We start from the raw sequence: 26,014 nt of genomic DNA on the forward strand, positions 1-26,014 counted from the left end.
TCCAACTCGCCGACGGAATGAAACAGGCGTGAGAGACTGAAATGTAAAGTGCAAACATGTGTAGGTAGGGATATCTTCGATGTGCGAAATATCATTGATAGATCTAACTTGTAGAAGTTAGGCAGCATTAATGAGATGTACAGAAGTTCTTCTCAAGGTGGTTTATGACCCATGAAGGTCAATTGCTTGCACTTTGGTATCAATCAACGTTACAAGTTTACGGATTGAGCTGTGACGACAGTCGCGAGAGTTTGTACCGTACGACATGTGCGGAAAATCCTGTGTTTATCGAACCTACTATAAATAGTGAATATAACGGCATGGGCTACAGGCGCCGTCAATATAATGTCGAACTTCAATTGATTACGCGTCCCGCGATAGTTGCTGAGGCAGGTACCTTTGCCCTGTTCTGCCATAAGGGACGATTCAGTTGACGTATGACGCCTGCGGGGACCCGGAGAATAAAGTGAGCGGAACAGGAAAGCCTGGACCAGCGTTTCGCCTGCAGTGCCTACGGAAGTTTATGGCTGCTGACGAAAGGAGACACTCACAAAGCAAAGGGACCAAAGATCGAATGTTAGACTCCGAGTTCGCACTTTACATGTATCTCGGTCCTTTCATTGTTAAGTTCAGCTCACAAAGCATATTCCATTAGGGATAGGAGTCAGGCTTTTGCGTTAGAGTTTACCTGTTCTTAGAAAAGGTCACGAATACATCATGCATGGAGTCTTACACGTGAGATAGAAACGGATCATATAGAAGACTCGGTTACCTTACTGTTACTGTTCTGACATTGGAAGGCAAGAGAGGATAAATAAATGCCACAGCGCCTTCTTCTACCACTAAGGCACCACACGCCTGGGTACCAGGGGAAGTTTAGACGTAGTCGCCATAGAATTGAATAGACGAGATGGACTGGACGCGGGATTAACAAATAGCGCCGAAGCACAAATCGGTAGTGTTAATAAAATCTGTGTCTTACTGGAAAAGGTTGCTGCGTGTTATTCGTCCCCTATTCTCTCGGATTGTTTGATTCCGGAGATGGTACTGTCATAGAGTAGATACTACGAAGTTTGGGGAATACTTTGCGCCGTGGCTTCTTCAGCTTGCTTTTTTCTGGGCTCCAAGGAACGAAGCAACCCCTGTTAGAACATACAGCATAGAACAGTTCCTTTTATGCCGCCATCTAGCAGGATAGGAGAGTAGAACACCGAGAATCAGTATCAGCCACGTTTATATTTGTTGTCATGGAATACGCGGGTAGGGGCACAACACCTCCTTGTTGTATTGCTCTACCGGTGTTGCCTCCAAGACTGGGCTTCGATAAAAGAATTGAGATTCCGCTTTAATACTTATCCCTACCGCGCCAAGTTTCACGACAACAAAAGAATGCAGGATTTTATGTAATGAGCCGGTATGGGCGAGAAAAAATTGTAGTTCAGGCCAGCGCGCCTTGGGTTCCCTTAACCGCTCGTTCCTATCCTCGTACTCGCGTGTTCGGCGAGAGGACCCACGAGGATCGATCGGTCTCGTTACCTCGTGCCGACATTCATCTATTGTTACTTTGTCATTGGTGAAACGCTCGCCCTTCAATGAAATTCTCAGCATTCATCAAGGAAGTCAAAATATAGCAGGCACATGTCGTACGCCGGGAGGAACGCCCGAGGATCGTTGTGATCTGGCTGATCAGTTCATCTGTTCGTAATCAGAGTCAAGTGGAATGTTGGGACACTGTGAAGTGCCGCGAATCGTCACTATAGACCGTCGCTCGACAAGATAGTTAATGCGATGACTCCATTAGTATTGATTGAACACGGAGTACAAGTTGAGGGAGCGTTGTGCGATTGGCAATCCAAGGGTTAAAAGGATGCATCTAGGGGAGGCAATGTAGAAGCCACCTCCGAGCATGAACTTCTTCTCCCTCCCTCCTGAGCTTCTCGTGGCGATTGTCGCCTATCTCGACGTTCCCGACATTCTCGCCTTTTGCTGCGTCTGCCGTCTCGCACAAGACGTCTTCGAGAATTCCACTCTTCTTCAGTATCTTGTTGGCCTCTTCGTTTCCGGAATGGTAGATGAAAACGTGCTCAGTAAACTAGGCATTCGAGACCGCCTAGAGTACCTAATGCGCCGGGAATCCGTTTGGAAGAGCCTTGATCTTAAGCCAGAACGGAGAGTAACAATCCCTGTCGAGCACCGCCATTCACATATACATGATCTAACAGCGGGAATATACATCTATGGAGAACTCAGCGCAATCCCCGACAGCATACGTACAAGCAGCCTACGCCATGTACACTTACCGACGTGCATACATGACCTTGTGAAGTCAAGATCTGCCGCATCGCAAGAACGAAGCTGGTGGAACAATGTTCCGCTGGGAGTTGAAGCACTCAATATCGGAGTTTCCCTCGAACATAATGACTTGCTCGCTGTTCTTACGTCAGTCCTGCTGCCGTGAGTACATCCTATGCATAATATCATCTCACCGGAGGTCCGATCCGTATGTATGCTGACTCGATATTACCAGTAACGCCGGCGATATGCATGTTTTTCAGTTACACCTGAAAAAGTTCTCAAATTCAGTGTATCATCCACTCGCACAGCAGCCTATAATCCAATTCCACGAACATCGAATCGAAGGAAATCAGTGCATTGCGTCGATTGATATTGCAGGGCCATACCTTGTGGTCCTTTTGACTTGGATGAGGGCTCCTAACACGCCTGATGAGCTGTTTGTTTACGACTGGATGACCGGGGTGCTAATCATGGTAAGACGCGGATCATTGATCAGATGCGCACGAGTGCTCAATGAATCAAAAAACTGAATCGGACCTCCGGCTTCTTGTCCTTTTAGCACATTTCTTCAGGAAGCTTTACGTACCGTGGGGCGACTTTCCTCTCTAACGATACCTTCATAATGACAAACATGCGGGAAAATGCGATCGAATTTTTGCGCTTGAAAGGGGAAGCAGGACTTGTTACGTGTAGATGGATAGGCAAACTCGCATTACCTCCACTGCGGCGAGGAAGCTCGCTCATCAGCATGAACTGCCGTACAGATGCAATTCGGGGCCAAGCACCTGGACCAAGTACCCCGAAGAGAGATAGGCAGTTGACTTCAGCACCTTCAGGTACATCGAAGCGTGCCGTTGCGCCCGTGCGCTGCGATCCAGATAAGACTATCGTTCAGTTCAGGATGTACATTCAAGGAGGTGGCGCAGCACCTAATGTTGGCCACGTGTCACTGTTCGCCTTTGTCGCTCATCGCGGTGACCTCCTACGGATCGCAGAAGCAGACAACAAAACTGAATCAGGCTCATCATCTCCAACTGAAGTTGTCGCAACGCCATGGGACTCGTGGGGTCCCAGATCAACACGCTGGAGTGGCAATGACGAAACGGACACGGCCTGGATGGCAGGCGTGGCTGGCCAAAGGCAGATCTACATCACGGGAGACAGACCTCGTCGTATACATGTCAGGGACTACAATTCTGCCACCGTCAGAAAAGCGCTTTCACCAGCTGGGATTGAGCGTCGTCAAGATCGAGTAAAAGTGGTTACAGGAGAAATAGTTACTGCTCGCCAAGGTTGCTTTGTGAATGACGTGCACTCATCCTTGCCCTTCGTCGAAGTCGTATCAGACCAGACATTTGAGTATGACGGTGTACTAATGGATGAAAGCCATGTCATTGGGTTGACGGTGAGCACTCTGTTAGAACCCGTGAAGAGAAAAAACTAACCCTTCGACGTGACGGTGCAGGAGGATGAAGAAGACGGGTCCATTCGCCAAATGGATGTATTTATAATGTCCCCTGATGTTCCACGAACATGCAACTGTGCGGCGGATATGAGAGTTGGAGCCACTGAGTAGAATACAAAAATTGGGGACATCGCGCTCCAGGATTAGAATTACAACCTATCGGCGGGCCGGCAGTTTGTATTCCAGAACTGACTGGCCCTACAGAGACATCGTATACCGTAGAAATATGTAGTTTGCGGACTTTAGAAGCGCTTCTTCTCCTAGCCAGATTGATACTCATTCCAAGCCGAGACCATCCGTCGCGGCGAGCATATATGAAAAGTAGTCGAGTTGCCGGTTCAAACTTTCTTTCAGTTTCGTCATATACGCTAGGTGTTGACTTAAAACTTCATACGTGTGATCGGCAGCATGTGCGTGCGTATGCCGGGTCATTCTCCTTGAGGCCGCGGAAATGTGGGGTATCATCGCTATGGTTCAACCAGCTCCCAAGGCCCGCGTTCTCCACTAGTCTCAAAATGCTTCTATCAAAAGTGAGGTGCGCACACATTGCATCCCTGCGACCGGTATAGGTCTTTGTATGTCGGAAATCGGGACATATCAATAAGGTGGTCAATAATTCGGCGCACTTTTGAGGTTCATGATACGGAGAAGCTGCAATCTGTACGATGATTATGTGATATGTTAAGTCCGAAAAGCCAAAGAACCAGCTTGAGAGTGCCAAATGAATTAACTATTGAGAAGTATAAACCAGGTGCCGAGGAAGTTCATAGCAAGCACCAAAGTGAACAAACAAACGATCCGATGGAACAAGATAGAATTACCACGATCACGTGGTATTTGTATACAGCAGTATCATGTACTTGCAACTTGAGAAAAAACTGTCTGCTAACATCCCCGGTCACAACTTCCGCTGAGAAGAAAGGCTACTCTGGGAACAATATCTATGGTATATGGAGTTACAGCAGCATTTACTCCTGTATCCGGGGAAAGCAAATAAGACACTATCCTTGGATTCAACTTTGTGACTTGAACCCTGTACGGGCCAAGGTATTAGCGGCAAAGAAAAACGATAAATACACAGCGCATGTCTTCATGAGTCATATCCTGGAGGGGGTGGAACACAAGGTTCCCGTGGATAAGCTCGAGCAACTTTTCTGCCAAGCTCCAAAGGATATTCTGGAAGATTCGAGGGGCCATTTCCCGCACCTCTTCGACGTTCACCGAGGTCATACATAGAAGAGCGCCGCGATCGTGAACGCGTTGTGCTCACACTTCTGCTTCTACTCCGTCGGGAGGAATAGGCAGGAAGGGGTTCTGAATCGCGTAAACCAATCTCATCCTCGTGGTATGTAGCATGGTGGGACCAAGACCACCGCGACGAAGCGCGACAGCATCGCTCTTCCAGTACGCATGGAGTGTAAGGGATATCCGGTAATGGTCTTCTTCCCCCAGGTCCTTGATGTGCTACACGTAAAGTAAACTTTTCTGATACTCGTGTTGCGTCGCCCCACGATTGCGAATTAATGAACGAAGGCGTCGCTGACGTCCCAATACTCCCCATCGTCGCACCGACTGTCGACACAGAAAGCCGCCCTTCTTCAACTCCCTCGTGTAAGGCAGTGTCCTCAGCGATACTGTCGATAATGCCCTCAAATTGTGTACCGGCAAGAATCGCGCCGGGCTCGTGCATTCATAATGTCTGTATTTTTCAGTTTCACTTTGAGATTGGTTACGATCAAGCCATACCAGTGGAAAGGTTAAAGTCGGAGGATACGGAGAGACACGGCGAGAGTTCAATGATACACGTTTCAAATTCGGAGAGACAGGCGAGGAGGCCTCACCGTGGCTCGCGGAACCGATACCATGTATAGCCTCAACGCTTTCACACCTCCAGATATCTGGCTCACGCAAATGTGCTCGTGCTCGACGACGATCCACCCACCACTTAAAAATGGCGATTACAACGATCCCCACCGGCAACACAGTAAGTACGACGCCGACAGTTACCGCGATGGCTCGTCCATGCCCTGCACTAGATGCAGACGAGGAGATCGTTTCTACTGCAGTCTTTGTCATATTCCCGACTCCAACACCCGAGGTTGTTTTGTCAAACGTTACTGAATGAGCTCCGTAGTTACGAGATACATCGTTCTGCCACGAGGGTGTTTCGTGCATAGTAAGATATACCGAACAAGCATTGACTTTTCTGCTCGCGACGATCCGATTTACTTAGCAAGTAATGACTATAGAGGTTTTCTTTAAGATCTCTTACCGGGAGAAAGAGCTGCAACTCCTAAATGCCAGAGGGAAGTATTGGCGTTGACATTGACAAAGTAATGTTGCTCCGTTACTGAAGCACAGACCACGATAAGACAAGCCAGCAAGTGATTGAAGAGTAATTTAGCTAGATTGAAGGATGGTCCGCAGAGCAAAGAAAATCGTCCAGATCGTACGAATAGCGAATATACAAGCCTGCACACAGGGACGATGCAATTAAAGGTAATAACGGTGAAGTCGCACCCCGCCTCAGGTCGCCTATTTGCTGCCGTCTTCGAGCGTGATCGCACTTTGAGAATCAGTACACACAGAAGATACCTGTGTGGATCCATCCGCGTAACATCAGGATCGTCAATTGAGAGCGGTCAGGTGGAGATCATTCCTTTCCATGGTATTTTTCTTCTGCGTCCAAGTACTCAATGCAAGAATCGGTGATATCTTTGATACATGATGACTGGCTATAGCAACGCGGATGCTCTCTCACGCAAGCCGTGCAAGCAGTTCGAAGAAGCGCGATGGGAACTTCTTTATCGTCCCAGGAAGATTTAACCAGTAGTACGTCCATCGGCAGTATGGAATTCCATACAGAACCGTATCGGTGGATTTCACGAATCCTTGGCATGCTCGTCTGTTGACATGGTGTACATCCAGGGACAGCTGAGGGAGAAGTGGTCTAACAAATGTGAGCCTAGAGTATCGTTGGAAATTATCCTCAGCCATGTCAATAAGAAGAAGTCAGCGTAAGCCGTGAGTCAATAGTAGCTTGGATGTTTGAATTCGTTTGGGCGGTGATGTGGCTATTTCTAGTCCCGGCCCGGTCAATATTCCGCCCCATCAGCCTGCAAAATACACTTGTTAAATATGCCTTTCTTCTAAATTAGAAAGAAACGAGTTCACTTTGGACACGGGAAGAAACAGTCCGGCCCCAATCCCATGATCCGGCTGTTGTTCAGACCTTCGGAGCGCAACTCAGTCCAAAAGTTCGAAACATGGATCAAGTTGTCTCGGCGGAATATAAAGTTAGTTGGGGAATACCAACTTCTATTATATGCTGCATTTGTCAGTGTGGCTGACACTCCACATGGTCGTCAGAAATTGTCTCAGCATGCCGCGCACGCTGGTATTATTATTAGGACCTGTACTTTCCAGCGAGCGAATACCACCAATTAGACGCCATGTCGACCTCGGAAACGTTCCCGCAAAATTATTATGCGACAGAGGTCACAGCACCTCGAAACTCGGTTTCCGATGATACTCAAGCGCCGCGAGCCTCCTGTGAGACCGACGTAACTCTACTCGCTGGCAGAAACCACGATTCTAGATTGTATACGTCCTCTAATCAAGTACAAGGTCAGAACTTAATAGTAAATTTATGATGCTTACTATACTCACCTTCAATCATGTGCGTCCGATCCAAAGACTCTTCACGAGAGAATCTGCCTCGGGTAAAACCAAATATCTTTGAAAAGTATCTCGGAAAGATAGAAAAGGTGGGCACGCCTTGAGAATACTTTGAAGGGTTCAATCTTAGATATTTGATAGGCCGCAGGCGAACATTGGAATAATCCGTTTTATATCGAAAGAGGTGAACTCCGTCAACTCGGAGTCCTTGCTGCTCGCCGGGGATAGTATTGCCTGTGTTCCATCGTATCTCGGTTGTCCATTGTGCCTGGGTGGTCCATGCCATGTTTTTTAACTTTACGAGCCTTGAAGCCATGTCAAGATTTTCTTGAAGCCAATATGTATTTGTTGCATCTAATAGTTGTGTAGAGTTTCTCTACCAGTTGGATTCAAATGCTTTGAGGTATGAAGCAGCAAGGTCCTGAGACACTATTCCTGCATGTCCCTCCTAGTAACTTTTGATCTTCAAATTTAACCGGGGCAAGAGGGAGTTTTTTGAACGGTTTTCACGGGGTATGAACTTGAAGAAAGCAGGAGGCAAGTGACTTGTACGCGTCGCGTTCCACGCAGCACGGCCACCACATCTCAGCCTCTAACACTCATCTCGTCAGGCAATCGAGACTCTTTCTTTCCGTACTTTCTTTATCATATAATCTACAAATACACTGAGAAGCATCAATTGAGGGATTGAAACATGAACTTTGCCGCTCGGACGGCGCCTAGGAAAGGTTAGATGTCACCATATTCGTTGATTGATTTAGGTGTTAACGTCAGTGCTGGCCCACTTTCACAGGAGAGAATTATGAGCTCAGGGCCGATCTGAATAGCGAATACAAAGAAAAGCGCAAAGATGCTATAAAGCGAGTGATCGCAAATATGACAGTCGGGAAAGGTGTGTGTGCGGCATATTGTGGTCATTAAAGTCAAACCTAACATGTGCTACCAGATGTCAGCGGTCTTTTTCCAGATGTGCTCAAAAATATGCAAACAGAAGACCTAGAGCAGAAGAAGCTAGTGTATCTCTATCTAATGAATTACGCCAAAACACAACCAGAGCTAGTCATTCTAGCTGTCAATACTTTCGTTAAGGATACCGACGACTCTAATCCACTTGTTCGTGCACTGGCGATCCGAACGATGGGCTGTCTGCGTGCAGAAAAGATCATCGATTACCTATGTGACCCGCTCCAGAAGTGTTTACGGGATGAGAATCCGTACGTGCGCAAGACGGCCGCACTGTGCGTTGCAAAACTCTACGACCTAAAGCCGGAATTGGTTATGGACAATGGATTTTTGGAGCAGCTGCAAGATATGGTATCTGACAGTAATCCGATGGTATAGCTTCCATTTAGCGCCTAAACTCGGATCTCAAAACTCATTCCTCACGACCAGGTTGTCGCAAACGCCGTAACTGCGTTAACAGACATCCATGTCACCGCCTCGTCACTTCCGCCGTCTCCGGAGTTAGAGAAAGCCCTCTTTACGATAACGCCAAACACATTACAGAAGCTTCTCATTGCCCTCAATGAATGCTCAGAATGGGGTAGGGTGGCAATCTTGACTGCATTGGCTCGCTACAAGACGCAGGACGATCAGGAGAGTGAGCACATCTGTGAGCGTGTCATCCCACAGTTCCAGCATGTGAATGGCAGTGTAGTGCTCGCCGCAGTCAAGGTGGAGCTTTTTCAGTTCGATGAAAGTCTTTGTGCTGATGGATATTAATCACTTCTCCAGGTTGTCATGATTCATATGCGACATGTGCGGCGGGAAGACCTCAACAGGCAATTTGTTCGTAAGATGGCCCCGCCTCTCGTAACGCTCCTTTCCTCGCCTCCCGAAATTCAATGGGTTGCCCTCCGGAACATCAATCTCCTATTGCAGAAACGCTCGGACATCCTCTCAAACGAGATGCGTGTCTTCTTTTGCAAGTACAACGACCCATTGTACGTGAAAGTGGAGAAACTGGACATCATGGTCCGATTGGCTGGCGAAAGCAACGTGGATACTCTGCTCAGTGAACTCAAAGAGTAAGTGGGATGTGTACATTACTCTTTTGTCTCCTAATGAGTATGGAAATAGATATGCGTCCGAGGTGGATGTCGACTTTGTCCGAAAGAGTATACGTGCAATTGGTCAGACCGCTATCAAGATTGAGTCAGCCGCGGAACGTTGTGTAAACGTGCTCCTTGAACTGATATCAACACGGGTAAGCTACGTTGTGCAGGAGGCTGTTGTCGTAATGAAGGTTAGTGTCCTAGATGGTCTAGGCGAACTGAGTCACTCAGAACCATTCCAATAGGATATTTTCCGCAAGTATCCCTCTACGTACGAGGGCGTCATTCCCACGCTATGTGCAAACCTGGATGAACTCGACGAGCCTGAAGCGAAGGCTTCTCTCATTTGGATCATCGGTGAATATGCAAGTAAAATCGACAACGCAGATGAACTGCTTGGAATCTTCGTCGATTCATTCACTGAAGAGGCATATCCTGTACGCTATTTTGATCTTGACTCCCTCAGACCCTCGTCTGATGTGATTATCTTCTATAGGTCCAATTACAGACCCTCACGGCTGTGGTCAAATTGTACATGAAGAAACCGGACAGCTCTCAAGCGCTGGTACAGCGTGTCCTTGATACAGCAACGAAAGAATGCGATTCGCCTGATGTCCGCGATAGGGCATACATCTACTGGAGGTTGTTATCGACCGACCCTGCCGCTGCAAAAGTGCGTTAATCTATCTATCTTCAATGAGATAGTCGTTATTCACTTTGTCTATTCAGTCTGTAATTTTAGCCAATAGACCACCCATTTCGCTTTCACGAATAACTGTATCACCAGCATTACTGGAGGAGCTACTGAATGAGATATCGAGTCTTGCTAGTGTATACCATAAACCTCCAGAGACCTTCATCGGGCAAGGACGCTTTGGCGCGGAGGCAATGCAGAAGTTGGCTGCCGAGTAGGTCCACTCGCTCTCGACTGCTCACATGTTACTCACTAGTTGTCTCCTTCGCCCCTTAGACGAGGAACGGAGGACGAATTCTCAACCCGGAAGGCTCTTCAAACCGTCGCTGCAGGTCAAAAGGCGGAAAATCTCCTCGATTTCGACGACGTCTCCGGGGAAGATGGTCAACCATCCGGTCTTGCGGCAACAACGTTAACCTCAACGCCCGCAGCCGCGAATCTGCTAGCCGGGACATCGAGCAATCCACTGGACGACCTTGTGTCGATATTCAGTGGCACGAATATCGGGTCGAATGGTGGTGGTGGAATGACAAACGGCACTCAATTCAACGGGATTACATCGCCAGTGCAATCTTCACCTGCACCTGCGCTTGGATTTAGTACTCCAACACCGTCTGGTGTTGCGTCGCCTCCGCAAGAGCAGAAGCCGCAGGACGACTTACTGGGATTATTTTAGATTATTCAATGCAATTGGGTTTCTACTCGGTGCGCCCCGTTTGATTGGAGCGGCCAACAAAATTGCACACAAGAAAATGATTGGTGGTCAATATTCAAAGCACGCTCTAACCTTCTTCCTTTCACTTATTTGTCTAGCCCTCCAACTAACCGTGAGAGTGTATGTCGTTATTAAGCGAAAGAGAACGATCGCCTTTTGAGTCTCATGACCTCCGTATCTCACTGTGCAATGCAAGACTTTGAATACACTGCGGAGCTAAAACAATTCGGATATTAAGTATCTCCGTTGCTTGTTCGTTTCTCTCATCTCAATCGTTGCCGAGTGACTATCAAACACGCGTTATGTACACGACCTCGTCCATCTTTCTGAATACTTTATCACAGGTACGCATACATTTCTCATAGGAGCACTTAATTCTGCTAAATTTATTCTGTTCCTTAATCGCGTTTTGATTCCGTCCAGTGCGGGATAACGCATGCTTTCGTGAACTGGGGATCGGACCATCCAGCATTGCTTGAGGAGCTTGAACGCCAGCGAATAGCAAGCGGGAAGACTGATTTGCAGATCATAACGTGTCCGAATGAGATGGTAGCTTTGAGTGCTGCACAGGGATTCGCTCAGGCATCTGGTCGCCCTGCGGCAGTATTCGTGCATGTTGATGTCGGAACTCAAGTGAGTCCAGACAAGTATTCAGCCTCCAGCCAATTGTACCGTGAACCTAAGCTTTACGATTTACGATTATAGGCGTTGGCAGGCGCGATTCATAATGTTGACAGATGTCGGGTGCCAGTACTAATATATGCTGGGGCTTCTCCATTCACTCTGGAAGGAGAACTCAAAGGTTCAAGGAACGAATGGATTATGTTCTTGCAAGGTTGTCTCCTGTTCAGATCTTTGACTAGCCTATCGCACTCATCTTCTGTATCTTACAGATGTCCACGACCAATCAGCAGTCGTGCGCCAATACATGCGCTGGACATGTCAAATCAATAGTGGCAGGAACGTTAGCCAGGTCGTCCGCCGAGGGCTCCAATTGTGAGTCGAGTACGCAAACTTCATGTAGCCAATCATGTTGAGCTTCGTGATTGATTCCAGGGCTATGAGTGAACCTAAGGGCCCAGTGTATCTATGGGCACGCCGAGAGGCAATGGAGGAAGAATTTTCTGAAAATTTTGCGAAGACGGCCATAGATGTGAGAACATGGTCACCAATAGAGCCAAGTGCCTTGAGCCAATCAGGTCATTAGGGACGATCACTCCACCATATACTTCATCGTTGCTGACACTCTGATTAGCCGCTAGGTCCATCGCGCAGAGTCTAATGAATGCGGAGAAACCGCTGATCATCACTTCATATTTGGGCCGGAACCCGAAGGCGATTGTGAAGCTCATAGAACTCTCCGAACGCACCGCTATTCCCGTCCTCGTATCTTGTCCGTCTATGGTGAACTTTCCGCACAGCCACCCGCACTTTGTTGAGCTGTCTTTCGGTATGGGAGTTAGTGATTGGCTGCGCAGCGCCGACGTGATTTTGATCATTGACTCCGATATCCCGTACATCCCCATGCATAACAAGCCGCGATCGGACGCCAAAGTCTTTCACGTCGATGTCGATGTGCTAAAAGACAACATGGGCATGTTTCATATAGATGCACAAATGCGATGCAAGGCAGATGCACAGCTTGCGCTTGCGCAGATCCTAGAGCATATACCGAGTGACATGGCATCAAACGACTCGCGGGTCTCGACCAGAGCCCAGGAACTCAAGTATTTGTCTCTCGAGCGTCAAGCTAGCCTCGATTCCGCCGAGTCCACGTTACCGGCTGACGGCTCGTTCACCGTCCCAAACCTCATGCGCGCTCTCAGAAATTCCATTCCTGTTCCTGACCGGACTTTGATTCTGAATGAAGGCATCAGCAACTATCCATTTGTCTGGAATCATTTGAGGCCAGAGCGTCCGGGTTCTATGTTCACTTCTGGTTCTTCGTCACTTGGATGGGGTCTAGGAGCGTCCATTGGTGCATCTTTAGCTCTAAATGGAGGATCATCCAACGATCTCGACCTTGTTGTACTGGTAGTCGGTGATGGTTCGTTCTTGTTTGGCGTGCCAGCCTCTGCCTTCTGGATTGCTAGAAGATACAGTACGGTGAGCTGCGGAAGTCCTGAACAAGACGGCAATTCAGATGCTAATCACAGACCATCATATAGCCATTCTTGACAATAATCTTAAACAATGGAGGCTGGAGGGTAAGTAAATGCTCGCCAAACTTTGACGCGCCTTTCGTATTCGCTGATGATCATTTGTATAGTCTCCTAAACTTTCTATGATGGGTGTCTACCCACAAGGGCACGGTAGCAAAGTATCTGGGAATCAGCTGACGGTTGGTTTTGGCCCAGAAACACCAGATTACTCTCAGATCGCGGTGGCAGCTGGTGGTGCTTGGGGGAAGCGTATCACACAGGCGTCAGAAATGGAGACAGCGATGGCTGAGGCTGTCAACGTAGTCCGAACCGAAAAACGTTGTGCAGTCCTTGATTGTGTGATTGAGTCAATTTGATAGTAGTCCACGAAGAATAAAACAGTCTTGTACTTGTACGAAATCTTAGGAATTTGGTATCCAAGATATCAGGAATAAATTGGTAAAATGATTTGAACACGTCTATAATTTCGCCTTAGTTTCCCGGCTGGCAAGTGCTCTACCGCGCTCGAAAAGCGGTTTAATAAATTCCTGATACCCCTCCGTGATCTCAGACTGGTTGAGCGGTTCCGTCTGTACCCTTGCCCAAAGTGCATCGTACACCCGACCATCATACACACCGAGCGCACTGGAATCAAAGAAGTGAGCTCAACGAGTTAGACACTTTAAGTAAAAGAAGGGTGAGCACACCTATCCAACTCCCAGTCCGTGAAACCAAAAGCATCAGACAAACTGATCGCTTCTGGGACAAGCTCGGCGCATAGTCGCGTAATTTCTAGGCGAAGAGATTGTACAGGTGCTTTCTCTACAGCCTCAGATTGCGCGGGAACGGCACCCAAGGATAAAAGGTCGACTAGAGCTGCTTCAGCGGTAGAAAGCAAATACTATCACAAAGTCACATAAAGGATCGTGTAAGAATGTCACAAGATAATTGAAGTAGTGCAATGCTAAGCTGCTCACCAATCTGAGAAGCGACTCGATTATAACCTTACTACTCCCAAGACCTGCACGATCCAAAGAACGAATCATCTCACCAACTTGTGTGGCAACATAAGCATCCATGACAGCTAGCAACACTCGTTGATCACAGCTCCCATCTACCGACCCCGCCTTTAGAGCATTTGCATGCGTCTCGACGGCAAGTGCAGCTCGCCATTCGAGGATTTCTATTACCATTTTCCAGTCCTTCCAATTTAGAGTCTCGAATATTGCCTTATTAGTTTTAGAGTATTTATTGTCGAGAAGACGAAGAAATGCGAAGGTGCTTTGACCCGCTGACGAAGGACCCTGGTTGTACGCTTTCATAACGGCTCGAACAACCTGTTGGTCCAATACAAAGTTATCGCCTTCATACCTAATTAAAACATATGCATGAGTCAACTGCCCACGATTCGAAGGAAAGATAAGACTGACGTGACGCTAGGCAAGGCTTCAGCATAGACTTTGCCCAAGCCGGCGTAAGCACTATAGCCATGGCCACCCATGGACCGCCGTGCAACTTCGATGCCGTGCACACATGCAGTTGAGGTCAAAACTTTGAGACCACTAGTGATGATGTGCATGTCAGGCAAGGAGTTCGTTTCTCCACGGCTGAGTTGACCAGACAGTTCCAAATAGGAGTTGATCTATATCATAGTCGCAATCATATCTGTCCTTCAGATACTGAAAGACTATGGCTTACAAGGTTACGCCCGAGGAGTATGTAGACATATGCGCGAGATAAGACGGGTAGAAGCCGAACATATGCTGATGGGTATGTTATAACCTGGCGTTCCAGATCGCCGGTGCCTTTGTTTCCTTGTCGTCGGACAGTCGCATATCGTAAGGAGATAGTTGCAGCTACATATTATTTTTCATAATCAATGAGGTATTACTTAAGGCAAGATGAATGGCAGTTTTCTACCTTTCGCAAGCGTGCGTCCAGCAACTGTCACCAAACTGAGGATAGATAAGACAAAAGATTCGTTCAGTAGCAGGGTGGAATGTCAACGTACGTTGACCGAATATACAACATCTTCCCGTCCAAATGAGACAATTTCTTATAATAAAATACGAAGAACAGGTACTTACACCACCATAACTTAATTTTGCATGTGGCGGTTTAACGTACTTCCCATCCTTGGTAACCTGCGCGAACTTTGATAACATTTGAGAGCGAGGTATTCGTACGTGATCAAAGCGTGCATATCCATTGTCAAGACCTGGTAGTCCTCCCATTGCTTTCGGACCTGTCAAAATTTGAGTGAGAAACCAACCATAAAGCTGCGTAAACCGCAGTCATCAAACCTATGTCGCCAATTTTGATGCCAGAAAGGACTTCATGCGTATCTGTAGACAAGTAGTCAATAAGCAGGTATTCCCACTTTCTACACTGGACATTTACCTAATGACCTGAGCTGGATGAAGAACAAATGTGGGCCCATATCCTTACCACCAGGGAGTATCAACCTCGCCTGTACGACACCGTAATTTGCCGTCTTTCCCAAAGCACCGATCCACCATTTCGTACTCGTCAAGGTAGGCGAGTGAATCTCAAACTCTTCTGCCTCAGGGAGATACGTTGCTGTCGTCTCGAGCTGTGCGACGTTTGTCCCGTGCGCAAGCTCAGTCTGCAAATAAGCACCAATGATCGCACGATGTTTGATCAGAGCTCCGTACTTGGCTTTGAGTTCTTCAGAGCCTTGGGACATGACTACTGGTTCGAAAGCTATGTGGAGGTAGCACATTACATTAGTTTTCATCCCTGAAAAATGAAGACGCGGATAACAGAATGTGTTCCATACCAATTCTGGTCAGGTACATCGGCATACCCTCGTCTAGAGCCAATTGTACAAAGGACAAATCCTTTTCATCCCAGTGATGTATCTCCCGAAGCTCTTCAATTCGTTTCTGCATTGCCAAAGCCTTTATGTAGAGTTCTTTCCTCGTCATATAATACCTTGTATGTGTTTTGATGTTGAATTAATACGCATGCGAGAACAATTCGCAAGTACAAGAGATGTACCTTCGCGACTTGTCAAATACCGGATCTTTTGACAAGATAGCTTCAACGCGCTCATGCGCTTTCCAAGCATCTTCTCCTCCTACAGGAAACACATGCGTTAAGTCAATTCATTTAAATAAGTCGTCAAGAAGGCTAAGCCTACCATGAAGAAAAGCTCGTATTGCCGGAACATTCAGCTTCGCGTTTCGACGCGCCTCTTCGATGTCCAAAGCAGTTTGGGCATTACAGTCTACCATTGTCATTCTAGTTAACGTTGAAGTTTGGGAACAAAGTCCGGCAATGCACGGGTAAACTGGACCATGATTGCATGGTGGGCGGGAACACTCATGATCGGGAGAACAATATTAGCCGGACCGATCCGGAAATAGCCGAAAATACGTCTTACCCAACCAGACGTCATTCAAGGCAAGTCAGAACAAAGTTTCAAAACAATACTCTGTTTGTATATCACAGGTTAGAATGTTGCTAAACAATGCGTGTAAAAATTACAGATGAACATGCTGTATATATACCATGTAGAGAGAAAAGCAAGAAATCAACTAGAACGGCTCTCTTGAAGTAATCTGGGTATAACATCCACGAGACGGTCAAACGGAAAATACTGTGTCAATCGGTCGATATCCTCCGGTTTATCTACAAAGGTAAACTTCACAGCATTGTGCCCACGATAAAACGCAATGCACATTTGGTATTGGTCAACGTATTGGACCTCGCCAACTATTGCCTCTCCTTGACACCGAAAAAGTCTGAATTCCCACCCGAGAAGAGGCTGCCCGTCAACATGCAACCAATTCTCAGCGGGATTGCACTCGATTCGGGAAAGGTCAAAGCCTACAGGTTGACCAAGTCCGTTGATGAGCGACTCTTTAATTGTCAGCAAAATAATCAGTCGGCTTAGAAGCACATCTTCCGCAAGTCCCGTGAGTATTTGTGTTTCCCGTTGTGTAAGCTGCCGGGGCGGGAAGACGTTAAAAGTGCTCTTGTTAGGGAAAAGCCGAGAACTGCGCATTACCTTGTGCTGCTGCGACTGCGCCCATTGTTGCACAGGAACGCCATCTGCCGAGAGCCGTTTTACACCAAGACCAATGTTGACGACATGACTACGTTTCCCTTGGCAAGCAGCCAATACTACAATATTGTAATCGTATGCCGTCGTGAACCCTGTCATCATAGTAGTCTGTTGCCTCGCGGAATGCCCTCCGCTGTCCACGGTCTGCCAGACAACCATGTGTCAACAACGCCCTTCTAATGATAGAAGATTTGAAGAGAAATAAAGACGCACCTTCTCAATCCACTTTTTCCCTCGTTCGTTCTGATGTAACACCCATTTACTCCGCGGAATTCGTTGTTGACGCATCATCAGAAGCGGGATTATGTGAGTTAGCATTTCTCCTGACGTAGCAGTTTTCTTTCAGTTTACATCAGGAACAATTACATGACCCTTACTCAGTGTATCATAATTTCGTGGCATGTCCTTTAGCCGTTGTGCAAAAGGAGTGTCTGGCCAGGCTTCAAGCACGGCATTGTAGCATGCCATATATTCCTACACGAGGCCAGAAAGAGTTCAATATGAATGACAGAGCTTTGTAGACAGTGGAACATACCTCTTCTGTAATGCTGGGATTGATAGTGCAACACCAGCACAACACGGGAACTTCCATTGTAGTTTGTTGTTCTTGCATGCAGATCTGGGTACTTGGACAGTGTTGAACGGCAGCGTTGGCTTTTATGCAACAGTTGTTTTATTGTGAACAGACGAGGCCTTCCAGCTACAATCGTCTAAAGATTGCTCTGGGCCGTAGCGGAGACAAAGCAAGTGCGGACAATTCAAACAACACGGGAGCACAGCAGCGGAGAGAGGCGAAAAAGAGAGAAGAGGAGCTGCCACGCTGCCGACGTAGGGCAAATCAAGGGCAACGGGAAGACGCGAAGCGCGACTGGGAGAAACAGGGAGCGTGATCGCGCGGCGTGGACTTGAAAGGGCGATATGAGCTGCAGAGCCTTGTTCAAAATTAATCCTACGGGCGCAGATAGACTCTGGTCACAAGTCGACCGCGTGCGTCGTCTTCCCTATTCGCGCTTCCCTTGGGTCTCCCAAGAGCATGCGACAGCGCAGCAGTAGCACAGGTCCGGGAGCAGGGCTGAGATTGCTATTAATCATCGTCCGGCAATGAGCATGTCATGGTCCGTGTTGAACCAGAAGTTTTTTCTCACATAAACCACAGATCATTTTTTAAACGCCCGTCCTCGCCATATTCGGAAGCCGCCTATCCTCTCCGATTCCGTCTTTCCCATTTTCTTTTTCTACTCCACCAGAATTAGAACCTTTACCACACTGATCACTCCCATTTCATTCGGTATTCAAATGATGCATGTCCATCGATAACGAAACTGGCACCGGGTACAAAACGTGGTTCCAGAACAACACGATGCAGCTCGACTGTGGTAAAGGCCAGAAGACCATTCAGCAGAAGGCTCATCTCGTCGTTCTCAACACAGTTGAGAGAGCGGTATTGATGAGCGGGAATTTTAATCGGCTGCAAATCAATATGCAGTGAAAACGCAGCTGCCTGTCGGATCAGGAATGAAAGTTGCCCCAACCAGAGTTTACCTGAGGCTAAGCAGCTAAGCCTATCCATGACAGGAACAACAAAACATGAGGCTGAGCTCACGAGATGCCCTGCATCAGATCGCGAAAGTACCACTTTTCAAGCTAGCTCGGAGATACCCTGCGTAATCGTTATACTTTTCACCTGCCAGCGCTTGTGTCACTGTGTAAAATATTCTGCGCTCTACACGACTACATCTTGCCGCGCGTCTTACGACGTCATGAACCTACTATCAAGAAAGTAAAAAGTGACTCATAACCCGGTTCCGGCACCGTAACAAAGAAGTTTTACAGTTCTTCATTTCCGCGCTATCGCCATACATGCCCGAAGAGCAGATCACGAAATCCGGGCAGGACCTCAAACTCTACTTCGACCTCGTTGCCAGGCGAGAAGGAAGACTCGGCACCGTTGATGACGTGCACTTATCATCACTGTCTCAATGATAACCTCTCGGTTCAACCGATATTAACCCACGAAGGTGTCATGGACGACGAGGTCATTTTGCTAATATATTGTTGAGTTGTTCATTTGAACCTATTGATCGAGCGCATCACATAGCTCACGTCTCGTAAAGTTCACGAACGTGCTCAAAATTGATTTGCCAAGGGGCGGTCATAGAAGACTCGTATAACTCGAGATGACCTCATTTGAGAGCGACGTCCAGATACTGCATCTTGTAACATCTTGTTAGTTCAAAAGACAAGAGTGTTCAACAAACCTCTCTGGATTAACTATTCCGAAAGTTGGCTCTCGCGATTCTTTTACTGGAATGCTATGGTTTCGCACTTAGCAAGTACTCCTGCTTCCATGTGGAATTCTAATACGGCGAGCTAGCAACATTTTTGCTGTACCATGACTGTACAAGAAAGTAAACTATTGGGGGATTATTCCGACCTCGGTCTCATGTTTCTCCAACTGGAACACCCTGGTTTCATATTCAGCGAATCCACCAGACTCCTTGTACAGCTCTAACACGTCCGGCTTTGTGGCAGCAGTAGCACGAGCCTATTGATAAGAAGTGAAGTGATAAACTCTGACGCTGCAATGTTACTTCCAGGAATACTGTTCTACTCACCTCAGCGGATCCCCAACCAACTACAAGGACGTATTGCACCTTCCCCGTATCATCGTTACAATTATCATTGGCGTCACTGATAACCTTTCCCCACCCAACACCTTGCACTCCTTCCATTTGTCCAATGACATCTACGACGCGTCTCATCAACGCCTCGTATGCATCCATATTGATGCTATCTCGTAACGTGCTAACAGCGATTTCCGTAACGGGTGCTCCGAAAGCCAACGGCGCATGAGGCGGGTCCAATCCGACTTGAACGGAACGTACACAGCTCGACTTCCCCTTCCCAGCGTCGTTGACACCGAGCTCAGAGTTGGAAGACTCCGTTGGTTTGCGAAGTAAAGAGAGGAGAGGTGCGTGCGCTTCTTTAGTTAGGAATGCCTCGCGGTGCGATGTGCTTTGCCAATCTGATAATCCAATTAGCATTGAAAAAAGATTAATGTTGTATATCGCAACATACCGAACACCCAGCACCCGAACTTGTCGTCCATTACTTGCTTCCCATTGTACGCTCTATGTTCCAATGTCCATCAACGGAAGTTCTCGTCTCTTCAACAAACAAACACAGCATAAAGTGGAATAAAGAGACTGATGTACCTAATCCACCCGTCAGCACTTTCAAGAGCTTCAAGCACCTCCTTCATACATCCCTTCTCCCCACAAGAAGCTGTGTTCCCATTTCCATTAGTTCCCTCTCGGTCCTTGAAGATGGTTGGGTACATCAAGATATGGGTAATGTTGGTCGTCATTTCTAAATGCTTATGTCAAGTCTTTCTTCCCTACGTCCTTAATTTATCTCGGCACAGAGTTGAGAGTACAATGAGGAATGAGGGTCGACTTGAACAGTGAACTGCTCTTCCAAGTTCGCCAAAAATAGCACCTTTATACCTGAAGCATAGCTGTCAAATAACCTCTTTGGATGGCATATTGGATAGCAGCTGCAACCACTTGAAAGTCAAATTGACGCTGGGATATCTCTTTGTACAATGAACAAATGTCTATACTGCAGTTCAACTCCAATTAGTATTACATTCAAGGATTGATCGGATGCCTAATACTAATAGTGAAAGCACTTGTTTCTCTCCTGTCCGAATGTCAGATAGAGCAATCAATTACATAACCCAAGGGATTATGTTCTATTCTCATCCGAAGAACGTCCATTGTCGAACTATCGCACTCTTCGCATAATCTGTACTGTTGGCAAATAACACCTGTGCCACCTGCTCCCCACATCACAGCTCAAACTAGATAATTCGTGAAAGGTCATCCATTATTCTATTTACATTCATGAGTATGCCAAGGTAAGTTCTACACAAACACAGTTGTACAGCTCAAGCATCTACTCAGGCTGACACCTACACTTCATTCTTCTCCTCGCCCTTCTCTATCACGTCTCCTCCACTTACACCGGCATGGTGACTCAACCTCATCCCACTCTCCTTCAACTCCCTAAAACACCTCTCATTCTCCCACGCAAACGGACTCTCACTCGCAAACAACAAATCCACCTCCTCCAACGTCCGGTTCGCCGTCTCAGGATAAAACGCCCACACCATTGGGATCGACAGGAAATTCACCGCGCCAAAGACATGTAGCGTATTCTCCGCAATACGCGAGAACATCACCGGATTGAGGAGCGTAAGCCACCCGTTCCCGATGCTCCAACCGAAGACACCCCAGGCCATGCCTTTTGCTCGGACTTCGAGCGGGAAAGTCTCAGTCTGTTGAAGATGATTAAATTAAGTAAGTATATATTTATTGAACTTATTCAGTCGCTCTAAGGGGAATCGACGTACCGGATAGACCCACGGAATCGTCAACCACGTCGCTCCAAACGTGAACGTATACAAGAAAATAAAAAATGCCCCCGCAGCACCAAACTGGGCCTTCATCTCCGGATGCTCAATTGTCAATCTCGAAAATGCTCCAGCGAGGAACATAGCTATGCCTTGCACCACTGCACCCACCCAGAGGCCCCAACGTCGTCCAAATCGGTCGATCGTCAGAATGGCAACGAGTGTACTTAGGCAATAAGTTATCTATTTTCCGTTTGTTTGAAGAATTGAGTGGAGAGGGGAGCGTAAGGATTAAACGAGATGGACGAACCGTATTGACCCCGGAAAGCCACTCAGACTTCCTACTGCTGTACCCAGCCTGTGCGAACATAGTTGGAGCATAGACAGTAACAGCCGCGATCCCGACCCACCTACAACATCAATATCATCAGATCAGAATCACTTGTATACAATCCGACCAGTGTATTAGAAAGAAAAATCTACTCACTCCTGAACAATCTGCAACCAAACACTCAACTGGATCCTCCTCGCCACATGCAAATCACCCCATCCAAGGCCCCAGAACATAGACCAATACGAGCTCCGGCCAGCATTCTCCTTCTCAAGCTGTACAACCTCGAGAATATCACCAAATTCACTCTCGACGACTGGGTCTGATTTGTTTCCGTTTGCACGCAAGTTACCCAGAATCGTGAGTGCTTCATCCGTACGTCCGACTTTTGCCAGCCAGCCTAGTATGGATATTTACGATTAGAAAAGGCATTGGATGGAAGAAGTTGTGAAGTTTGGCGCCTTACGAGGTGATTCGGGCATGATCCAGATTACTACCATGAAAAACAGCATCGGTAGGATCTGGAAGGCTATCGGCAGCTGGAATATCATAGTAAATTATCTTGTAAGTCGTCGCGAAATTCTGAAGCGACAACATGACGCGTACCCTCCACCGAATCTGCGTCCGCCCATCTCCAACGAACGAAAGCCCAAACTCAAGCCAATACGCAATGACAACACCAAGAATGTTCAGCGTGAACTCAAACGCGATCACCGCGCCTCGAGTCGTATGGCTCGCAACCTCATCAAAAGTAAAAATAATTAATGAAAAGAAAATGGAAGACAAAGAGAGTCAACAAATCGGAGTCAATAAGGTATATTTTTACGTGTGGAACAGTTATATGTACGAGGGAAGAGAGATGTAAGGTTTACCTCTGCACTCCAAACGGGAACAATCACATTGAGGTATCCGGTGCCAATACCATTAATAACCCGTGCGCAGCACATCCTAGTGTAGCAATGCACCCACATATTAATGTGGGGTTCACGGACAAATTGAATACCGTAGAGAGCTTGCTCACCAAGCAGTATTTTGAGCTGACGTTCTATAACAAGAAATTAACAATGAGATACGGTTTAATGAACAATCTTCATACGTACTGTAATGACGCTCCAAGCAGAATCCATAATCCACCCTATTGTCACGGGAGAGGAAAAATTGATCGTCGTCAATTACAATGCATCTCGTGTAGGTTTCCCTGGTACGTACAATAAACATCGTCTTAATTCGGCCAATTCTTTTCCGGCAAAGGCACAGAAACGACGACAAGTCATTAATCGAACAAGTTCTATTCGGCAAAAAATCTCAGAATGAGAGGAACAACGTACCTATCACCCACAGCACCGGCCCAAAGTGCACCAATGAGCGTTCCAAAATAATATACTATAAAAGTCCAAATCAAAAGCCGAAGCGTGAATTTCGCTACCCATACATACTTCTCTCTCTCTCGAGCACAAAAGAGAGAAAGAAGTAGAAGTAAAATAAAAGTAAATACGTACTACTGACGATCCCGCCTTGTTTCGTAGGATCCGTTATTACGGCAACGAATCCCTCCGACGGACCCTCATATCTGCATAAATTGGGAGATTAAACGAAATTCCGAGCAAGAAGAGGTGGTTCCACAGAAGAATAGAATGAGTTTGGTTAGATTGAGCACCACCAACTGGGGCAGTAGCACAAGCACACATGAATATGAAACGGAGAAATGAAGAAGATGAGAGGAAGAAGTTGAGGAACACAATGAGAAATAGAGAAGAACAAAGTTATTAAGTGCGAAGAGAAATCCGAGACCCAGGGGACTAGGAGAGGTTGTCTAGGAAGAAAATACTCACATCGAATGCCCAATTTTCATTCTTTCCACATAGTCCGGAGAGGTATTCACCCCCGACATCATGCCCTGGTCATACCCGAAGCTATTCATGCCACCGCATACCCCAGACCAGAGTTCAGACGTCCGGATTCACCATAACGCAGATTCCAGAACCCAAGCGAGAGATACGACGCATTCGGGTATGAGCCCAATCCAATTCAAATCCGGCATATAAAGTGGTCGAGTGATATTTTCGGAAATGAATAACGCGTGGTCAGTTCATCATTCACCAGTCACTTGGACAAGAGGACTTCGATGCTAGGCAATATTAGGAATGAAAGTGAAAGGAGCAGGGAACTCGGAACGGTGAAATGGTGTAAAGCAAACAGGACGAGATACGGACATTTGAAGAAATGAATGACGAGAAGGACGTACAAGAAAATAGCGAGCCCGGCAACAAGGTTAATCGCCACTATGAGCGGCCGTCCAGTCAACTTTAGCATAGGCATGTCCACAGATTATAGTAGTAGACCAGCAAGTATCAAGGGCTTCCCTCGAGAGGGATCGATATCAATTATACGGTCGTACAGGACACCAAAAAATTTCCACAAGGATGCCGAGGCAGTAGCCGTAACCTCCAGCACTCTAGATCAGACGAGACCAGCCGAACGAGACTCCTGAACGTTCGCGTGTGCACAAACGAGCAATACGGGAAAGGAGCAGCTAATAGACGGTTTGTCTGCTCAATCAGTCGGAACGGCCAGACCCCACAGCCAGGTAGGCCAGAAGCGTTTACCCCCAAACGAGCGAAGAGAAGATGAGAGGAAGATAAATACCCTAGGCGCGGGAACACGAAGCTCCAGGAAACATGCAGCAGACCGGGAGAACCTTTTTGTTGTCCTTGTGAACTCTGAAAGCACCTTCCGACTCACCTTGCCGTCACGACGATTTATGTCGAGATCGAGGTCCAACGATAAGAGAGGCAGAAAGACAGAGCCACCAACAGACCAGCACAATGTTAAGAAACGGCATCCTGGCCTGCATAGTTCCTATTTTTAATTTTATAACGCCAATCCGTCCGCTCTACCTACCCATCCACCAAGTCATTCGTTCTTCATATCACTGAAAGGAAAAGTCGCTCATCCCACGAACGCCGTGTCTTACATTCCGTATTCCGTATTTTGTATTCCGTATTCCGTTCTGCACCGATAGCGTCCCCAGCCGTCCAGCTCCTCGGAACATAGGAACATATGTTTTACACAACAAAAAGGCGTTACAGCGGAGCAGCGGATTATAGTTGTACATGTCGAATCAGGTCATGGGATTCATCTCCAACGCTCCGCTCGGGCCGAGTAAGGAGAAGGATTTCTCCCGGATAATGAGTCCAGAGAAGTTGGTAGGTGAGGGAATAGAACATCAGTGGCAGAAGGAAACAAAGGATCAGACGTGTCACGAGCGCGTCAAAAGCACGTGCTCCCAAACTTAATATTTATTATGTTACATAATAAAATGTTACTTTTGTCATATTGGTGAAGCACAACTACGTGTTCCTCAAATCTCAATAATTTCTTGTAAAAGTTCAGATATAATTTCCTTATAATACCCAAGCATTTTCTTACTTGTGATAAAAGGACGGTAATAAAATGAAATGTTATTTTAATGTACTTTTTACAAAGGAGTCAGGACAAGTCGACTATGACGACACATTTTTTTACGCAGTCACGAGTCAAGTGAATATTCCACTCCAAAAAAAATTCCAAACATAGAGAATGAATAAACAAAATAAAAATGACATTCATTTGTGGGGCTTAAAAGCGAAGCCCTTCGCTGGGGTGTACACGTAATCGTATAGATAGGTACGACGGAGGTTTGGGGGAACGGAGAGACGGAGAGGTCGGAGAAGAGAGAAGAGAAAGCGGAGACAGGAGACGGGAGACGGGAAACAAGATAAGAAAGGGAGTTTGATTCGGAGTTTGGGACTTTGTCGAGAGAAACGGGAAGTATGTGGAGCAACGGCGAAGACAGGAAGTAAAAAGACGGATGGAAGACGAAGGAAGAAGAGAAAGGAGACGGCAGTGAATATGAACATCTGATGCATGCGTGAACATGTGCTTCATTTAAAAGTGGAGAGGCGCGCGTCGTAAAGAAAAAATAGTGAAGAGATTCCGAATGAGAAAGCAAAGCAATGCAGATGATAAGGAATTCCAGCCATGGGAAGTGGACGAGGGCTTCAGAGAAACGAAAAAGAAAACGCGATGGAGGGAAGAAAACGAAACGAAAGGGAAAGGAAAATGAAGAAAAAGGAAAGATCAACGCTACATCGACAG

At 46.9% G+C, this 26,014-nt stretch overlaps 9 protein-coding genes across 9 annotated transcripts; 4 read left to right on the forward strand and 5 right to left on the reverse strand.

Moving 5' to 3' along the window:
* Window positions 1-1,484: 1,484 nt before the first annotated feature.
* FOMMEDRAFT_166601 (uncharacterized protein) lies at window positions 1,485-4,268 on the forward strand (the record flags this gene model as incomplete). The annotated part of the gene is made up of 5 exons (XM_007264555.1): window positions 1,485-2,454; window positions 2,528-2,768; window positions 2,855-3,700; window positions 3,761-3,836; window positions 4,168-4,268. Exons 1-5 carry the CDS (start codon window positions 1,907-1,909, stop codon window positions 4,266-4,268), a joined length of 1,812 nt encoding a protein of 603 aa, XP_007264617.1. The 5' UTR covers window positions 1,485-1,906.
* Window positions 4,269-4,873: 605 nt separating this feature from the next.
* Window positions 4,874-6,351, reverse strand: FOMMEDRAFT_18563 (uncharacterized protein). Its single transcript, XM_007264556.1, has 2 exons — window positions 6,033-6,351; window positions 4,874-5,966 (listed from the first exon to the last, which is right to left on the reverse strand). The coding sequence occupies exon 2, from the start codon at window positions 5,933-5,935 to the stop codon at window positions 5,225-5,227; it is 711 nt and encodes a 236-aa protein (XP_007264618.1). The 5' UTR covers window positions 5,936-5,966; window positions 6,033-6,351; the 3' UTR covers window positions 4,874-5,224.
* A 1,679-nt stretch (window positions 6,352-8,030) lies between these two features.
* Window positions 8,031-10,862, forward strand: FOMMEDRAFT_145580 (Adaptor protein complex beta subunit; the record flags this gene model as incomplete). Its single annotated transcript, XM_007264557.1, has 10 exons — window positions 8,031-8,166; window positions 8,232-8,330; window positions 8,385-8,773; window positions 8,831-9,112; window positions 9,173-9,465; window positions 9,518-9,683; window positions 9,738-9,929; window positions 9,989-10,165; window positions 10,222-10,400; window positions 10,463-10,862. Exons 1-10 carry the CDS (start codon window positions 8,133-8,135, stop codon window positions 10,860-10,862), a joined length of 2,211 nt encoding a protein of 736 aa, XP_007264619.1. The 5' UTR covers window positions 8,031-8,132.
* A 230-nt stretch (window positions 10,863-11,092) lies between these two features.
* Window positions 11,093-13,419, forward strand: FOMMEDRAFT_105013 (Thiamin diphosphate-binding protein; the record flags this gene model as incomplete). The annotated part of the gene is made up of 8 exons (XM_007264558.1): window positions 11,093-11,245; window positions 11,325-11,534; window positions 11,607-11,736; window positions 11,795-11,897; window positions 11,958-12,100; window positions 12,157-13,007; window positions 13,070-13,108; window positions 13,171-13,419. The coding sequence occupies exons 1-8, from the start codon at window positions 11,204-11,206 to the stop codon at window positions 13,417-13,419; spliced, it is 1,767 nt and encodes a 588-aa protein (XP_007264620.1). The 5' UTR covers window positions 11,093-11,203.
* On the reverse strand, window positions 13,406-16,305 carry FOMMEDRAFT_120067 (peroxisomal oxidase; the record flags this gene model as incomplete). Its single annotated transcript, XM_007264559.1, has 13 exons — window positions 13,406-13,687; window positions 13,750-13,943; window positions 14,020-14,413; window positions 14,473-14,684; window positions 14,741-14,898; window positions 14,963-14,997; window positions 15,054-15,073; window positions 15,130-15,287; window positions 15,346-15,387; window positions 15,443-15,766; window positions 15,843-15,997; window positions 16,064-16,142; window positions 16,206-16,305. 13 exons carry the CDS (start codon window positions 16,303-16,305, stop codon window positions 13,522-13,524), a joined length of 2,037 nt encoding a protein of 678 aa, XP_007264621.1. The 3' UTR covers window positions 13,406-13,521.
* A 207-nt stretch (window positions 16,306-16,512) lies between these two features.
* On the reverse strand, window positions 16,513-18,242 carry FOMMEDRAFT_18566 (uncharacterized protein). Its single transcript, XM_007264560.1, has 5 exons — window positions 17,668-18,242; window positions 17,510-17,606; window positions 17,346-17,455; window positions 17,076-17,276; window positions 16,513-17,012 (listed from the first exon to the last, which is right to left on the reverse strand). The coding sequence occupies exons 1-5, from the start codon at window positions 17,722-17,724 to the stop codon at window positions 16,599-16,601; spliced, it is 879 nt and encodes a 292-aa protein (XP_007264622.1). The 5' UTR covers window positions 17,725-18,242; the 3' UTR covers window positions 16,513-16,598.
* A 160-nt stretch (window positions 18,243-18,402) lies between these two features.
* Window positions 18,403-20,499, reverse strand: FOMMEDRAFT_153968 (uncharacterized protein; the record flags this gene model as incomplete). Its single annotated transcript, XM_007264561.1, has 5 exons — window positions 18,403-18,633; window positions 19,567-19,677; window positions 19,748-20,157; window positions 20,211-20,263; window positions 20,348-20,499. The coding sequence occupies 5 exons, from the start codon at window positions 20,497-20,499 to the stop codon at window positions 18,403-18,405; spliced, it is 957 nt and encodes a 318-aa protein (XP_007264623.1).
* A 501-nt stretch (window positions 20,500-21,000) lies between these two features.
* On the reverse strand, window positions 21,001-24,693 carry FOMMEDRAFT_105022 (general substrate transporter). Its single transcript, XM_007264562.1, has 14 exons — window positions 24,123-24,693; window positions 23,710-23,790; window positions 23,377-23,447; window positions 23,206-23,260; window positions 23,087-23,114; window positions 22,978-23,012; window positions 22,899-22,922; window positions 22,750-22,825; window positions 22,484-22,618; window positions 22,344-22,416; window positions 22,034-22,277; window positions 21,857-21,956; window positions 21,547-21,789; window positions 21,001-21,471 (listed from the first exon to the last, which is right to left on the reverse strand). The coding sequence occupies exons 1-14, from the start codon at window positions 24,194-24,196 to the stop codon at window positions 21,106-21,108; spliced, it is 1,605 nt and encodes a 534-aa protein (XP_007264624.1). The 5' UTR covers window positions 24,197-24,693; the 3' UTR covers window positions 21,001-21,105.
* A 297-nt stretch (window positions 24,694-24,990) lies between these two features.
* On the forward strand, window positions 24,991-25,982 carry FOMMEDRAFT_27142 (uncharacterized protein; the record flags this gene model as incomplete). Its single annotated transcript, XM_007264563.1, has 3 exons — window positions 24,991-25,083; window positions 25,544-25,762; window positions 25,812-25,982. The coding sequence occupies 3 exons, from the start codon at window positions 24,991-24,993 to the stop codon at window positions 25,980-25,982; spliced, it is 483 nt and encodes a 160-aa protein (XP_007264625.1).
* Between the last annotated feature and the right edge of the window lie 32 nt (window positions 25,983-26,014).

This window comes from Fomitiporia mediterranea (assembly GCF_000271605.1).
Source record: "Fomitiporia mediterranea MF3/22 unplaced genomic scaffold FOMMEscaffold_4, whole genome shotgun sequence".
Lineage (NCBI taxonomy): Eukaryota > Fungi > Basidiomycota > Agaricomycetes > Hymenochaetales > Hymenochaetaceae > Fomitiporia > Fomitiporia mediterranea.